Source organism: Saccopteryx bilineata, chromosome 10 (genome assembly GCF_036850765.1).
Source record: "Saccopteryx bilineata isolate mSacBil1 chromosome 10, mSacBil1_pri_phased_curated, whole genome shotgun sequence".
Classification (NCBI taxonomy): domain Eukaryota; kingdom Metazoa; phylum Chordata; class Mammalia; order Chiroptera; family Emballonuridae; genus Saccopteryx; species Saccopteryx bilineata.
Genome location: NC_089499.1, coordinates 56,838,238 through 56,854,202, shown reverse-complemented (window position 1 = coordinate 56,854,202; position 15,965 = coordinate 56,838,238). Strand labels below are relative to the sequence as shown.

General features: G+C 39.5%; 1 protein-coding gene across 30 annotated transcripts in view; it reads left to right on the top strand.

Moving 5' to 3' along the window:
• The window catches only part of PBRM1 (polybromo 1), a 162,647-nt gene that overhangs the window by 17,032 nt on the left and 129,650 nt on the right, over window positions 1-15,965 (top strand). For all 30 annotated transcript variants that reach the window (XM_066245860.1, XM_066245879.1, XM_066245872.1 and 27 more), the window contains 2 exons: window positions 8,917-9,064; window positions 10,065-10,208. In XM_066245860.1, coding sequence (XP_066101957.1) covers window positions 8,917-9,064; window positions 10,065-10,208 — 292 coding nt within the window. The remainder of the gene's footprint in view (window positions 1-8,916; window positions 9,065-10,064; window positions 10,209-15,965) is intronic.

Below are 15,965 nucleotides of genomic sequence, written 5' to 3'. Positions count from 1 at the left end.
GATAAATGTTACTTAAGAACCAGGCCTCAACAGGGAATAGTGGACTGTGGTTTGTTAGGCCCAGATGGAGAGAGTCATCTTTGATATCAAGTTAACAAAGCTTTAATGCTCACTGAGAAAGTCTTATTAGCCCTGGATGATCCTTTGTTGAATATTTACAGAGACTCTTATATTCTTACACTTTCTCTGAACAACAGATTGAATATTCCTTGTCTCCTCATATTTAATTTTATAGTTCACTCAAATTATAAGTAGTTGATAAGGGTTTAAAAAACTCAGTTTATTCTTTCTCTTCCTTCAGTAGACCTGATGAGCCCATCTAGTAGTTTGGTCATCATCGTTTTTTCCCCCTTTGCGTTTTTTTATGTCTTTTTTTCTATTAATTTTAGTGGGGTGACATTGATAAATTAGGGTGCATATGTTCAGAGAAAACATCTCCAGGTTATTTTGACATTTGATTATGCGCATTCCTATCACCCAAAGTCCAGTTGTCTTCTGTCACCTTCTAACTGGTTTTCTTTGTGCCCCTCCCCTCCCCCAACCCCCTCTCTGTCCTCCCCCCTGCCCAATAACCACCACACTCTTGTCCATGTCTCTGAGTATCATGTTTATGTCCCACCTATGTATGGAATCATATAGTTCTTAGTTTTTTCTGATTTACTTATTTCACTCATTATAATGTAATCAAAGTCCATCCATGTTGTTGTAAATCATCTGTCGTCATCATTTCTTATGGCTGAATAGTATTCCATAGTATATATGTACCAAAGCTTTTTAACCCACTCGTACACTGATGGACACTTGGGCTGTTCCAGATCTTCGCTATTGTGAGCAATGCTGCCATAAACATGGGGGTGCATTTCTTTTCAAACAGTGCTATGGGGTATATTCCTAAAAGTGGGATAGCTGGGTCAAAAGGCAGTTCGATTTTTAATTTCTTGAGTAATCTCCATACTGTTTTCCACAGTGGCTGCACCAGTCTGCATTCCCACCAGCAGTGCAGGAGGGTTCCCTTTTCTCCACATCCTCGCCAGCACTTAATTCTGTGTTGTTTTGTTGATGAGTGCCATTCTGACTGGTGTGAGGTGATATCTCCTTGTGGTTTTAACTTGCATTTCTCTAATGATTAGTGATGTTGAGCATTCTTTCATATGCCTATTGGCCATTTGTATGTCCTCTTTGGAGAAGTGTCTATTCATTTCTTTCACCCAGTTTTTGATTGGATTGTCTTCCTGATAATGAGTTTTACAAGTTCGTAATAAATTTTGGTTATTAACCCCTTATCAGACGTATTGTCGAATATGTTCTCCCATTGTGTAGTTTTTATTCTGTTCTTATTGTCTTTGGCTGTGCGAAAGCATTTTGGTTTGATATAGTTCCATTTGTTTATCCTGTCTTTTATTTCAGTTGCCCGTGGAGATAAATTGACAAATATATTGCTGCGAGAAATGTCAGAGAGCTTACTGCCTATGTTTTCTTCTAATATACTTATGGTTTCATGGCTTACATTTAAGTCTTTTATCTATTTTGAGTTTATTTTTGTGAATGGTGTAAGTTGGTGATCTAGTTTCATTTTATTGCAGGTACCTGTCCAATTTTCCCAACACCATTTGTTGAAGAGGCTGTCTTTACTCCATTGTATGCTCTTACCTCCTTTGTCAAATATCAGTTGTCCATAAAGCTGTAGGTTTATTTCTGGGTCCTTTGTTCTGTTCCATTGATATATATGCCTGTTCTTATGCCAGTACCGGCTGTTTTAAGTACAATGACCCTGTAGTATAACTTGATATCCGGAAGTGTGATACCTCCCACTTTATTCTTCCTTTTCAAGATTGCTGAAACTATTAGTGTTCTCTTTTGGTTCCATATAAATTTTTGGAATATGTGTTCTATATCTTTGAAGTAAGTCATTGGTATTTTAATCGGTATTGCATTGAATTTATAAATTCCTTTGGGTAATATAGACATTTTAATGATGTTTATTCTTCCTAACCATGAGCACGGTATATGCTTCCACTTGTTTGTATCTTCCCTGATTTCTTTTATCAATGTTTTATAATTTTCCGAGTACAAGTCTTTAATCTCCCCGGTTAAATTTATTCCTAGGTACTTTATTTTTTTGGTTGCAATGGTGAAGGTGATTGCTTCTTTAATTTCTCTTTCTGACAGTTCATTGTTAGTGTATAAAAATGCCTCTGATTTCTGAGTATTAATTTTATATCCTGCCACCTTGCTGAATTCATTTATCAGGTCCAGTAATTTTTTGACTGAGATTTTAGTGTTTTCTATATACAATATCATATCTGCAAATAATGATAGTTTTACTTCTTCTTTTCCAATTTGTACGCCTTTTATTTCTTTGTCTTGTCTGATTGCTGTGGCTAGGATTTCCAGAACTATGTTGAATAAGAGTGGTGAAAGGGGGCACCCCTGCCTTGTTCCTGATCTTAAGGGGATTGCTTTTAATTTTTGTCCATTAAGTATGATGTTGGCTGTGGATTTGTCATAGATGGCCTTTATCATGTTGAGGTATGTTCTCTGTATTCCCACTTTGCTGAGAGGTTTGATTGTAAATGTGTGCTGGATTTTATCAAATGCTTTTTCTGCATCTATTGAAATTATCATGTGGTTTTTCTCTTTCCTTTTGTTTATGTGCTGAATCACATTGATTGATTTGCAAATATTATACAAGCCTCGCTCCCCAGAATAAATCCCACTTGATCATGTTGTATGATTTTTTTCATATATTGCTGGATCCGGTTTGCTAATGTTTTGTTGAGGATTTTAGCATCTAAATTCATCAGGGATATTGGCCTATAATTTTCTTCCTTTATATTGTCTTTGCATGGTTTTGGAATCAGAACTATGCTTGCCTCATAAAAGGAGCTTGGAAGTCTTTCTTCCTCTTGAATTTTTTGAAATAGCTTGAGAAGGATAGGAGTTAGTTCTTCTTTGAATATTTGGTAGAATTCACTTGTGAAGCCATCAGGCCCAGGACTTTTCTTTGTTGGGTGTTTTTTGATAACTGTTTCGATCTCATTTGTTGTAATCAGTCTGTTTAGGTTTTCTGATTCTTCCAGATTAATTTTTGGAAGATTATATGTTTCAAGGAATTTGTCCATTTCATCTAGGTTGTCTAGTTTTTCGGCATACAGTTCTTCATAGTATTTTCTTACAATATTTTGTATTTCTGTGTGTCAGTTGTTACTTCTCCACTCTCTAATTTTATTTATTTGAGTCCTCTCTCTTTTGTTCTTGGTGAGTGTGGTTAAAGGTTCATCGATCTTGTTTACCTTTTCAAAGAACCAGCTCCTGGTTTCATTGATCCTCTGTATTGTTTCTTTAGCCTCTTATGTCATTTCCACTCTGATCTTTATTGTTTCCTTCCTTCTACTACCTCTGGGCTTTACTTACTGTTATTTTTTATAGCTTCTTAAGGTATACCTATAATGCAAGTGTCCCCAAACTACGGCCTACGGGCCGCATGCGGCCCCCTGAGGCCATTTATCCGGTCCCCTGCCGTACTTCCAGAAGGGGCACCTCTTTCATTGGTAGTCAGTGAGAGGAGCACTATATATGCGGCCTTCCAATGGTCTGAGGGACAGTGAACTGGCCCCCTATATAAAAAGTTTTTGGGGACCCCTGCTGTAATGCTATGAACTTCCCTCTCAGGACTGCTTTTGCTGTGTCTCATAGATTTTGAGTTGATGTATGCTCATTATCGTTCGTTTCTAGGAATTTTTTAATTTCCTCTTTGATCTCATTGTTAACCCATTCGGTATTTAATAACATGCTATTTAGTTTCCAAGTGTTTGAGTATTTTTCAGTTTTTCTGTTGTGTTTGATTTCTAGTTTCATGCCACTGTGATCAGAGAAAGTGTTTGATATGATTTCAATCTTAAGTTTGTTGAGACCGCTTTTGTGCCCTAACATATGGTCTCTCCTAGAGAATGTACCATGAGCACATGAAAAGAATGTATATTCTGCTGCTTTAGGATGAAAGGTTGTGAAGATATCTATTAAATTGAGTTGATCTAGTGTGTCCTTTAAGTTTCTTTGTTAATTTTCTTTCTTGAGGATCTGTCTAGTGATGTTAGTGGAATATAGAAATCCCCTACTATTATAGTATTGCTGTTGATTTCGCCCTTTATATCCATCAAAGTCTGCTTTATATATTTAGGTGCTCCTATATTAGATTGGATCATTTAATCCATTTCCATTTAAGGTTATTATTGATATGTAGTTGTTTATTGCCATTTTCTTCTTTAAAACTGTATTCCTCTTTTGCTATATTCTTTTTCCCCTTTGATCTGTTTACAACAAGCCCCTTAGCATTTCTTGCAGCATTGGTTTGGTTGTAGTGAATTCCTTGAGTTTTTTTGTCTGGAAAGCTTTTTATTTCTCCTTCAATTTTAAACGATAGCCTTGCTGGATAAAGTAGTCTTGGTTGTAGACTCTTGTTCTGCATTACTTTGAATATTTCTTGCCATTCTCTTCTGGTCTCAAGTGTTTCTGTTGAAAAGTCGTAAGACATCCTTATGGGGGCTCCTTTGTAGGTGATAGCCTTTTTTTCTCTAGCAGCTTTTAATATTTTCTCTTTATCACTTAGCTTTGGTAATTTAATTGTGATTTATCTTGGTGTATATTTCTTTGGGTTTCTCTTTAATGGAGTTCTCTGTGCTTCTTGAACTTATGAGACATTTTCCTGCCTTAATTTAGGGATGTTTTCAGCTATGATATGTTTGAACAAAGTCTCTATATCTTGTTCTTTTTCTTCTTCTTCATAGGAACTCCTATGATGTGGATGTTGTTTCTCTTTATTTTTTTTTTTTGTTTCTCTTTAGACTGTCACAGAGCTCTCTTAGAGTTTCCTCAGACTTTTTGAGTCTCTTTTATTTTTTCTGCTCTGCTTCCGTGCTTTCATTTTTCTTGTCCTCTAACTCCCTGATTCAATTTTCAGCTTCATCCATCCTGCTTTTAATTCCTTCCCTTGTGTTCTTTATTTCTGATATTGTATTTGTCATTTCTGATTCTTTTTTATTATTTCAATGTCCTTTTTTATATTTGCTATCTCTTTATTTAGGTGTTCATAATGACCATCTATTGTTGTTCTAAGATCTTTGAGCATCCTAATAATCGTTATTTTAAACTCTGCATCCGGTAATTTGGTTATATCTGACTCAGTCAGGTCCTTTTTGGGGATTTCTGTTGATTCATTTGTGTTGCATTTCTCTGCCTTCTCATTTTATCTGTGTAAAGAAAGGTTTTGGCTACTGGAGTCCACTAGGTGTGGCCTCTGTGTTCCCTTGGTGTGGTCTGTCTGCAGGCCCGCCACCCACTCTGTTGCTGCTGCTTAGGGGGTTTGGGTATGGGGTTGCTGGTGCCAGCCCACTGGGGCTGTTGCTGTGGTTTCCGCCTCTCCTTCACAGGAGGGGCTGTGATCATGTGCTCTGGTGTACAAGCCTTGGTGAACTTGGCTTTCGCCCCGCCCCCGCAGGTGGCGTTATGCTCAGCCCTGAGGGCAGGGGTGAGCACCTTTGCTCAGCTGCGTGTCTCTGCTTGATTCCCAGCTTTCGCCCTGCCCCTGCAGGAGACACCTGCTCGTGGGATGGCTGCAAGCCTTGGTTCCATGGGCGGGGCGGGGCTGCGTTCCCAGGCTCAGTTGTGGGACTCTGCCTGTTCTGGGCTTTTGCTCCACTCTGGTGGGAGGAGCCGGCTCCCATGTCAGGCCGCAAGCCTTAGTTCTGCAGGCAGGGCGAGGCTGCACTCCTCTGCCCTTGCTCAAGGGTGGGTCCCACCCCTTCTGGGGCTCCTGCCCTTCCCCTGCAGGCTGGATTACAGGTGGCCTGCAGCTGGCCTTGACCACTTTCGCGAGTCCCCTTCTTCCCAGCCAGGCAAGACTGAGCTCACACATGGGACTCAGTTGTGGCCAGCCAGCTTCTGCCCTTGCCGACAGAATCACTCTTCCGCCTCTCCCTGCCGCCTGCCCTCAGGCGAGCCCTCAGCCGTGTGGTTGGGGGCGCTGCAGCTCAGACCCTAACACTCAGTACTGTAGTCCCGAAAGCTCCCTTCTTCTAAGTGACTCTGCTCTGAGTGCCGGGGGAGAGCTTGTTTGGCTGGTGTCCTGCTTCCCATTGCTGGTATTGCTGTTTCCAGGGGAAATATTCACTTCAGATTTGAGGAGTGACTCATCCCAGGGGTTGGAGTGGTTGTCTCTCAAAGTGTTTCTCCCTGTGCCTCCTAGATTACACTCTCTTCCTGCTACTCTGGTCCTCTTCTCTCTCCCTGTGCCCCAGAGCCCTGGATGAGTGGTTGTAAGAGAGGTTTTCTGCGTGGTCCCTTTAGAAGAATCCTGGGTCTGAGAAATCAGTCTCTTTCTCACAAACAGTATCCTGACTTGTTTTCAGCTAAATACTGTCCATACGCCTCTTCTAGGCTCTGGGGCTGCAGGCTGGGGATTTGTTTCTGGGGCTCAGGACCCTACCCTCTCTGCTAAACTCACTTTCTGCCACACGAGTCTCTCCCAGATGCCGTTTGCTTGGGGAGCTACACAGCCCTCTCCACGTTTTTGCTTTTCCTACCAGTTTCAGTGTGGCTTCTTCAGTGTTCCTTGGTTGAAGAGTCCTCTTAGTTTAGTCCAAAGTTGTTTTTTCCAGATGATGGTTCTTAAAATTAAGTTGTAATCCACTTTGGTTCTGGGAGATGGAAGTTGGTACGTCCGCCTACTCCATCGCCATCTTGTCTCCTATGTCTTGATTATTAAAATACCATTTAGTGTTAAAAGAAACCGTAATTCTTTGGGGAAATTTCCGATTTCAAGGGAAAGTATAAGATATGCTAATAAGATCTTATGATGCCAGAAAATAAGCAAGTGCCCCAAGGGTGATAGGAACATGTCAAAAGGACATAGAAAATAGAAGCCATCTTGAAGGGATTCCTACTTGCCAAACCTGGAGCAGTTTGAGCATCAGAATAATTATAGTAGTGGGTTTTAAGCGACTGAGTAACACAAGAATCCATATGGATATAAATAAATGAATGAATTGATATGGAATGAGCTTTTACATAGTCTGGAGGTATCCATAAAGTATGTGGAAAAAAAGAATAACTTGGTCAGTTGAGTAGCTGGCAGACACAACAATAATCAAATGATCAAAAGCAACTTTGAGTAATGGGACAAGTTGAAATCATGTCATCTGATGGGGTACAGTGAGATATTTGTACCATCATTTCTGTAATAGTCCTGCCAAAGAAGCATAACATTAATTTACTTATCAGGAAAACAGACTAACCCAAATTGATAGATACTACAAAATAACTGATCTGTGATCTTCAAAAATATTAATATCATGAAAGTCAAGGAAGGACTGAGGAATTGTTTCATAATGAGGGAAACTGAAGAAATACAACTGCATGCAACATGTATTCTAGAGTTGATCTTTTTCCTTTAAAGGACAATATTGGAACAGTGGCAAAATAAGAGTGGAGAATGAGGATTAGATGGTGGTACTGTATCAAAGTTAATTTCTTGTTATTGATGGTTGAACTGTGATTTTTATTTGTAAGAAATATACATTAACTACTCAGAGGTGATAGGACATGTCAGTATCAAATGGTTCAGAAAAAAAAGTATTTTTTGTACTATTCTGCAACTTTTATGTCAATTTTTTTAGCGAGAAGACAGAGAGGGACAGACAGGCAGGAAGGGAGAGATGAGAAGCATCAGTTCTTTGTTGCACCACCTTAGTTATTTATTGATTGCTTTCTTATAAGTTTCTTGACTGGGGGGGCTTTAGCTGAGCCTGTGACCCCTTGCTCAAGCCATCAACCTTGGGCTTTAAGCCAGCAACGTTTGTCCTCAAGCCAGTGACCACGGGGTCATGTCTACGCACTCAAGCTGGGAAACCCATGCTCAAGCTGGTGACCTGGGTCCTCTGCATTCCAGGCCAGAGCTCCATCCACTGTGCCACTACCTGGTCAGGCCAGAATGAAAAGTTTTTAAAAATACTTACATGGTTATAACATGTCAGCCAAGGTCCCAAGAGAGATTAAAGCCTTAATAACCATGACATTCTTATAAATAATTTTCTTACTTATCTAGAAATGGAGTTAACTATTTACCCCCAAAACAAAAATAAGAAAAATAGTCACATAGAGCATTTTCTAGAAGGTTTACTTGTCTCATGGAACTTAATTTGAAAACCAGAAATAATAAAAATAAATATCCTTTAGCCCAAGACCCTACTTAAGAAGTTATCTTTATAACTACCTTCAAAGTTTTCTGTGTCCCTTGCTGTGTCTCTCCTCCAGTAGATAATCACTATCCTGAATTTTGTGTTTATCATTCCCAAGGTATTTTATTTTTTTAAATTGTTTGGTCATGTTTGGGTATATCTGATGTCCTTTTATCATTGGTAAGCTGCTTGTGCCAAAGGCCTCAGCTTTCCCCTTCATAACTTCGGTAATTTAAAGCAGTACAGTATATACTAGGCACTTGACAGTACTTGACAGAAAAAGTTCTGTGGTCACTGAGGAAAGTTGATCCATTTTTAAGTTTATACAGAGCCTTGAAACATCTGTTTTCAGCCACTGTTGAACACCATGAAGTATAAAATCATTTTCATTTGCAGAAGATACCGTTTACATGGTTTTAGTGTTGGTGCCCTAAATCTTAAATACTTAGTATATAAAAGACCACCACATATGTTAATTTAGGTTTTTATATCACTAATGTATGTATTTTGAAAAGGGCATGCATATGCATCTTGATTTTGTTATTTCCTTTAGTTCTAGTAATGGCAGTAAGTCTAGTGTGTTCTGTCACTGGAAATGCTGACAATATCACAGATAGTTTGAAATATAACTTTTTATTGGCTTTGGATTAATACCTTTTTTAAAAAAATTAAATTATAACAGAAATCAACCAGACTATTATGAAGTGGTTTCTCAGCCCATTGACTTGATGAAAATCCAGCAGAAACTAAAAATGGAAGAGTATGATGATGTTAATCTGTTGACTGCTGACTTCCAGCTGCTTTTTAACAATGCAAAGGCCTATTACAAGGTAAGAAAGCATCACATTTGGAAGGTATCCAATTAAATAATTTTCTGGCTTCTTAATATTTATCAGTCGTCTTGGTGAATAGTGGTTTCTCATTTGGTGGTTTGAATTTGCACTTCTTTTATTTGTAGAGAGTGAACGTTCATATGATTCCAAATTATTTTTGCTCTGTGACTGCTCAGATCTGTTGTCTATTTTCTTCTTGTGTTTGTCATTTTCACATTTATTTCTAGAAATTTTTACACTAGGTACTGTTTTTGTGGGGTTTTTCTGGTTATATTTATTGCAGATCTCTTCCACTATGTATCTGTTTTTTCACTTTTTATATATGCATACATACACACACACAGGGTTGCCTCCATATCTTGATTTTTCTAAATAATGTTGAAATGAACATAGGGGTGTATATATCTTTTCAAATAAGTGTTTTTGTTTTCTGTGGATAAATACCCAGAAGTGGAATTGCTAGAAATAGATTTATTTTTAGTGTTTTTGAAGAATCCTCATGAAGTTTTCTATAGTGGCTGCACCAGGTCTTGTCTTCTGAATTATCTTTTTTAGTAGTAGATAGTCTTAATTTAGCAAGTCATTTGTCTTCTGCCACAAGTCTTTCTGTAATAAGATAGGGCAAAATAAATTTAATTTCAGAATGCCTTTAAAACATACACTTAATTCTCTTTTTTTCCACTTATTTATGCATTTATTTGTGACTCTTTTAATATTTGGGGGGGGTTTCTTTCTTTTTTTTAATTAATTTTAATTTATTGTGTTACATGGATTCCAGTGTCCCACTGAATATAACACCTCATACCCCTCATACACTTAATTTTTGAGAAGAAAAATTGAGGCCCATCTCTTTTAATCATAAAGAGTTTAAAATTTGTAATAGAGTTTGTAAAGTTATGTTTTAAAATACAATCCTCTGCTGCAACAGGATGCTTTAAAAGTAGTAACTGATTTACAGTAAGTGGTATTTTTTTCTCTTTTCTTTGCTAATGTACAGCCAGATTCTCCTGAATATAAAGCTGCTTGCAAACTCTGGGATTTGTACCTTCGAACAAGAAATGAGTTTGTTCAGAAAGGAGAGGCAGATGATGAAGATGATGATGAAGATGGGCAAGACAATCAGGGCACAGTGACTGAAGGAGTAAGTGTACATCTGGAGTGGGTGAGAGATGGGCTGTTGAGAAGTGGACAAGGCCTCTGTGATTTCCTCTGGACTCTTGTGGGCTTTCTGTACAATGCTGCAGGCAACTGAGAGGGTAAAGAGGTATAATATAGCCAGAGAGCTCACCCCATTACATGGTGTCCTAAGATATCCTGGATGTGTCCCGTGCATGGTTGTTTTTATGAATTGCTCTTATGTTAATGCATATTACCTGCTAGGAATGGAGAATCTTCATATCATCAATGAGTCAATGTTCCTAGCTTTCTAGATGGAGATAACATGTGAGAGTAGTCTATGTTGTGATTAAAAGTTAGAGTCGGCATCCATATCGGAAAAGAAGAAGTAAAGGTATCACTTTTTGCAGATGATATGATCCTATACATCGAAAACCCCAAAGAATCCACAAAAAGACTACTAGAAACAATAAGCCAATACAGTAAGGTCGCAGGATACAAAATTAACATACAGAAGTCAATAGCCTTTCTATATGCCAACAATGAAACAACTGAGAAGGAACTCAAAAGAATAATCCCCTTCACGATTGCAACAAAAAAAATAAAATACTTAGGAATAAACATAACAAAGAATGTAAAGGACTTATATAATGAAAACTATAAACCATTGTTAAGGGAAATCGAAAAAGATATAATGAGATGGAAGAATATACCTTGTTCTTGGCTAGGAAGAATAAATATAATCAAGATGGCTATATTACCCAAAGCAATATACAAATTTAATGCAATTCCCATCAAAATTCCAATGACATTTTTTAAAGAAATAGAGCAAAAAATCATCAGATTTATATGGAACTATAAAAAACCCCGAATAGCCAAAGCAATCCTAAAGAAAAAGAATGAAGCTGGGGGCATAACAATACCTGACTTCAAACTCTATTATAGGGCCACGACAATCAAAACAGCATGGTATTGGCAGAAAAATAGACACTCAGACCAATGGAACAGAATAGAAAGTCCAGAAATAAAACCACATATATATAGTCAAATAATTTTTGATAAAGGGGCCAACAACACACAATGGAGAAAAGAAAGCCTCTTCAATAAATGGTGCTGGGAAAACTGGAAAGCCACATGCAAAAGAATGAAACTGGACTACAGTCTCTCTCCCTGTACAAAAATTAACTCAAAATGGATCAAAGATCTAAACATAAGACCTGAAACAATTAAGTACATAGAAGAAGACATAGGTACTCAACTCATGGACCTGGGTTTTAAAGAGCATTTTATGAATTTGACTCCAATGGCAAGAGAAGTGAAGGCAAAAATTAATGAATGGGACTACATCAGACTAAGAAGTTTTTGCTCAGCAAGGGAAACTGATAACAAAATAAACAGAAAGCCAACTAAATGGGAAATGATATTTTCAAACAACAGCTCAGATAAGGGCCTAATATCCAAAATATACAAAGAACTCATAAAACTCAACAACAAACAAACAAACAATCCAATAAAAAAATGGGAAGAGGATATGAATAGACACTTCTCCCAGGAAGAAATACAAATGGCCAACAGATATATGAAAAGATGCTCATCTTCTTTAGCTATTAGAGAAATGCAAATCAAAACGGCAATGAGATACCACCTCACACCTGTTCGATTAGCTGTTATTAGCAAGTCAGGTAATAGCAAATGTTGGAGAGGCTGTGGAGAAAAAGGAACCCTCATACACTGTTGGTGGGAATGTAAAGTAGTACAACCATTATGGAAGAAAGTATGGTGGTTCCTCAAAAAACTGAAAATAGAACTACCTTATGAGCCAGCAATCCCTCTACTGGGTATATATCCCCAAAACTCAGAAACATTGATACGTAAAGACACATGCAGCCCCATGTTTATTGCAGCATTGTTCACAGTGGCCAGGACATGGAAACAACCAAAAAGCCCATCAATAGATGACTGGATAAAGAAGATGTGGCACATATACACTATGGAATACTACTCAGCCATAAGAAATGATGACATCGGAACATTTACAGCAAAATGGTGGGATCTTGATAACATGATACGAAGTGAAATAAGTAAATCAGAAAAAAACAGGAACTGTATTATTCCATACGTAGGTGGGACATAATAGTGAAACTAAGAGACATTGTTAAGAGTGTGGTGGTTACGGAGGGGAGGGAGGAATGGGAGAGGGATAGGGGGTGGGAGGGGCACAAAGGAAACAAGATAGAAGGTGACAGAGGACAATCTGACTTTGGGTGGTGGGTATGCAACATAATTGAACGACAAGATAACCTGGACTTGTTATCTTTGAATATATGTATCCTGATTTATTGATGTCACCCCATTAAAAAAATAAAATTATAAAATAAAATAAAAAAAAAAAAGTTAGAGTCAATGGAATCACCTTAGTTAGGAATATTTTTGTAGGTTAGACTGAGGTCTGTTCTTAGAATATACCAGTTGTGTTTCTGCCTCTGGAATTTTACCATGACTTTTACTTCTGCTTAGAATGTGCTTCCTTTGGCTTTTCCTGTCACTGGCTCTTTTTCCTTATTCTAATATTAGTGTCAACTGGTAGAGGTCTTTTCCTCACCATCTTATCCACACTCCTCCTTTTCTGTCATCACATCATTCTGTTCTGTGGTCTTCAGTCTTTACCACTATATAACTTCGTGATATACTGTAACTTGTTTATTAGATTACACAAATTTTCTGTCTTCCCCCAAGTAGAATTATATGCCACAAAAGATAACATCTTGCCTGACCAGGCGGTGGCACAGTGGATAGAGCATCAAGCTGGGATGCGGAGGACTCAGGTTCGAGACCCCAAGGTCGCTAGCTTGACCGCGGGCTCATCTGGCTTAAGCAAAAAGCTCACCAGATTAGACCCAAGGTCGCTGGCTTGAGGAAGGGGTTACTCGGTCTGCTGAAGGCCCGTGGTCAAGGCACATATGAGAAAGCAATCAATGAATAACTTAAGGTGTCGCAAGGAAAAACTGATGATTGATGCTTCTCATCTCTCTCTGTTCCTATTTGTCCATCCTTATATATCCCTTTCTCTGACTCTCTCTCTGTCTCTTAAAAAAAAAAAAAAAAAGGGAAGGGAGAAGGAATTTTCAAGCTTCTCATTTTTATTTTATTTTTTTTTTGTATTTTTTGTATTTTTCTGAAGCTGGAAATGGGGAGAGACAGCCAGACAGACTCCCGCATGCGCCCGACTGGGATCCACCCGGCATGCCCACCAGGGACAACGCTCTGCCCACCAGGGGGCGATGCTCTGCCCCTCCAGGGGCGTCGCTCTGTTGCGACCAGAGCCACTCTAGCGCCTGGGGCAGAGGCCAAGGAGCCATCCCCAGCGCCCGGGCCATCTTTGCTCCAATGTAGCCTCGGCTGTGGGAGGGGAAGAGAGAGACAGAGGAAGGAGAGGGGGAGGGGTGGAGAAGCAGATGGGCGCTTCTCCTGTGTGCCCTGGCTGGGAATTGAAACCCAGGACTTCTGCACACCAGGCCGACTCTCTACCACTGAGCCAACCAGCCAGGGCAAGCTTCTCATTTTTAAATTAAGAATGATATCCTTGGAGTTTTCCCAGTTGTGGTAATAAGTTGTATGAATGCATTTACATACCCTGTTCCCTTTGTCACCTGTAACACAAAATAGCTGATTCAACTGGAAAGAAAGGAATCTTGGCAGTAGAATGTAACTCTTTTCTTTTTGAAGCTAACTTAGAGGTGCTATGTTTTAGCCAGGAAGTAAATGACTTAAACATCGGTATTTTATCTGCTTTCATTGGTGTTATGTTGGTTTTCTAAGCTTATGTGGCTGGGGACTGGTCTTATTTGTTAAATATTTATTGTGTGTCTGTTTTTATCAGGCACTGTGGTAGGCCCAGTAAATTTGTTAAAGCCTGCTCTGTGGAGTTAATGTTGTATCTTAACACTGAGACTAAGCCCTGGCCAATTGGCTTAGGGGTAGAGTGTCAGCCCAGTGTATGGAGGTCCTCGGTTCATTCAGGGCACATGGGAGAAGGACCCATTTGCGTCTCCATCTGTCCCCCTCTTGTTTCTCTCCCATTCTCCCCTCTCTCTCCCTCTCTGTATCTCTCTCCTTCTCTCTCTCTGTCTGTCTTTTCCTCACTCCCTCTCTCTCCCTCCCTCTCTGCTTCCCTCCTTCTTCCTCCTGCAGCCATGGCTTGATTGGAGTGAGTTGGCCCTGGGCACTGAAGATGGCTCCATGGCCTTTGCCTCAAGTGCTAGGAAGAGCTCAGTTGCTGAGCAATGGAGCAACACCCCAGTTGGGTAGAACATCGCCCCCTAGTGGGCTTGCCGGGTGGATCCTGGTTGGGGCACGTGCAGGAGTCTGTTTCTCTGCCTCCCCTCCTCTCACTGAATTAAAAAAGAAATACTGAGACTGTACTAAATAAAAAGACCTTCTATTGATTTAGGAAAAAATATTAGTTCTGGCCCTGGTGCAATGGCTTGGTTGGTTAGAGCTTTGCCTTGAAGGGTAGAGGTTGCTGGTTCAGTCCCTGGTGAGGGCATATACAGGAACAGATCAGTTATTCCTGTCTCTGTCTCTCTCTTCCTCTTTCTCTGAAGTCAACACATTAAAAAAATTATTAATTTGTTGTGTGTGTGTGTGTGTGTGTGTGTGACAGAGATACAAGAGAGAGGGACAGATAGAGATAGACAGGAAGGTAGAGAGATGAGAAGCATCGATTCTTTGTTGCGGCATCTTGGTTGTTCATTGATTACTTTCTCATATGTGCCTTGACTGGGGGCACAGAGCAAGTGATCCCTTGCTCAAAGCAGTGACTGTGGGCTCAAGTCAGCGACCTTTGGGTTCAAGCTAGTGACCATGGGATCATGTCTATGATCCCATACTCAAGCTGGTGAGCTCGCACTCAAGCTGGATGAGCCCACGCTCAAGCTGGTGACCTCGGAGTTTTGAACCAGGGTCCTTTGTGTCCCAGTCTGATACTCTGTCCACTGTACCACCGCTTGGTCAAGCTAAAAATATTTTTTTTTAATTTTTTTTTATTCATTTTAGAGAGGAGAGGGAGAGAGAGAGAGAGGGGAGAGACGGGGGGGGGGGGGGGGGGGGGGGGGGGGGGGGCTGGAAGCATCAACTCCCATATGTGCCTTGACCAGGCAAGCCCAGGGTTTCAAACCGGCGACCTCAGCATTTCCAGATCGACGCTTTATCCACTGCGCCACCACAGGTCAGGCCTAAAAATATTTTTTAAAAAAGAAAAAATACAAGTGCTTTTATGATTTAAACCAGATATAACCATTACTCTTTATATGCAAAAAAACATGGTTTGGACTTGAAGTACCATTTAATATAAAACTTGTCTGAGATATCCCATTGCTCCCTAAGAAACTGACTGGTTACTCTTTGGGACGCACACTTTCCTAGTGACTAATGTAAGAATAAGCCAGCCAGCTGGAGAGCAGAAGTGATGTACATTAATTGACTTAATCTCCATTCAGTTTTGATATAACTTGATTCTTTTGTTAGATTTGGCAGTGCTACCTATAGTGGAAAGTATATTATTCCCACTTTCCATATGTAGTTATGCTACCCAAGTACCAAGACTCCAGTAGGTGTGAACAGCAGATGTAGAAATGACCAGTATCATGGGGCATGTTTTTCTGTCAGTTGCTTAGACTCTAAAATGGTATGCATTTCTAATGATTTATACACTTGAACTTCACTGTTACATTGTTTACTGTGGAATGGATTAAAAGAACCTGATCCAAAGGATTTAAGTGCT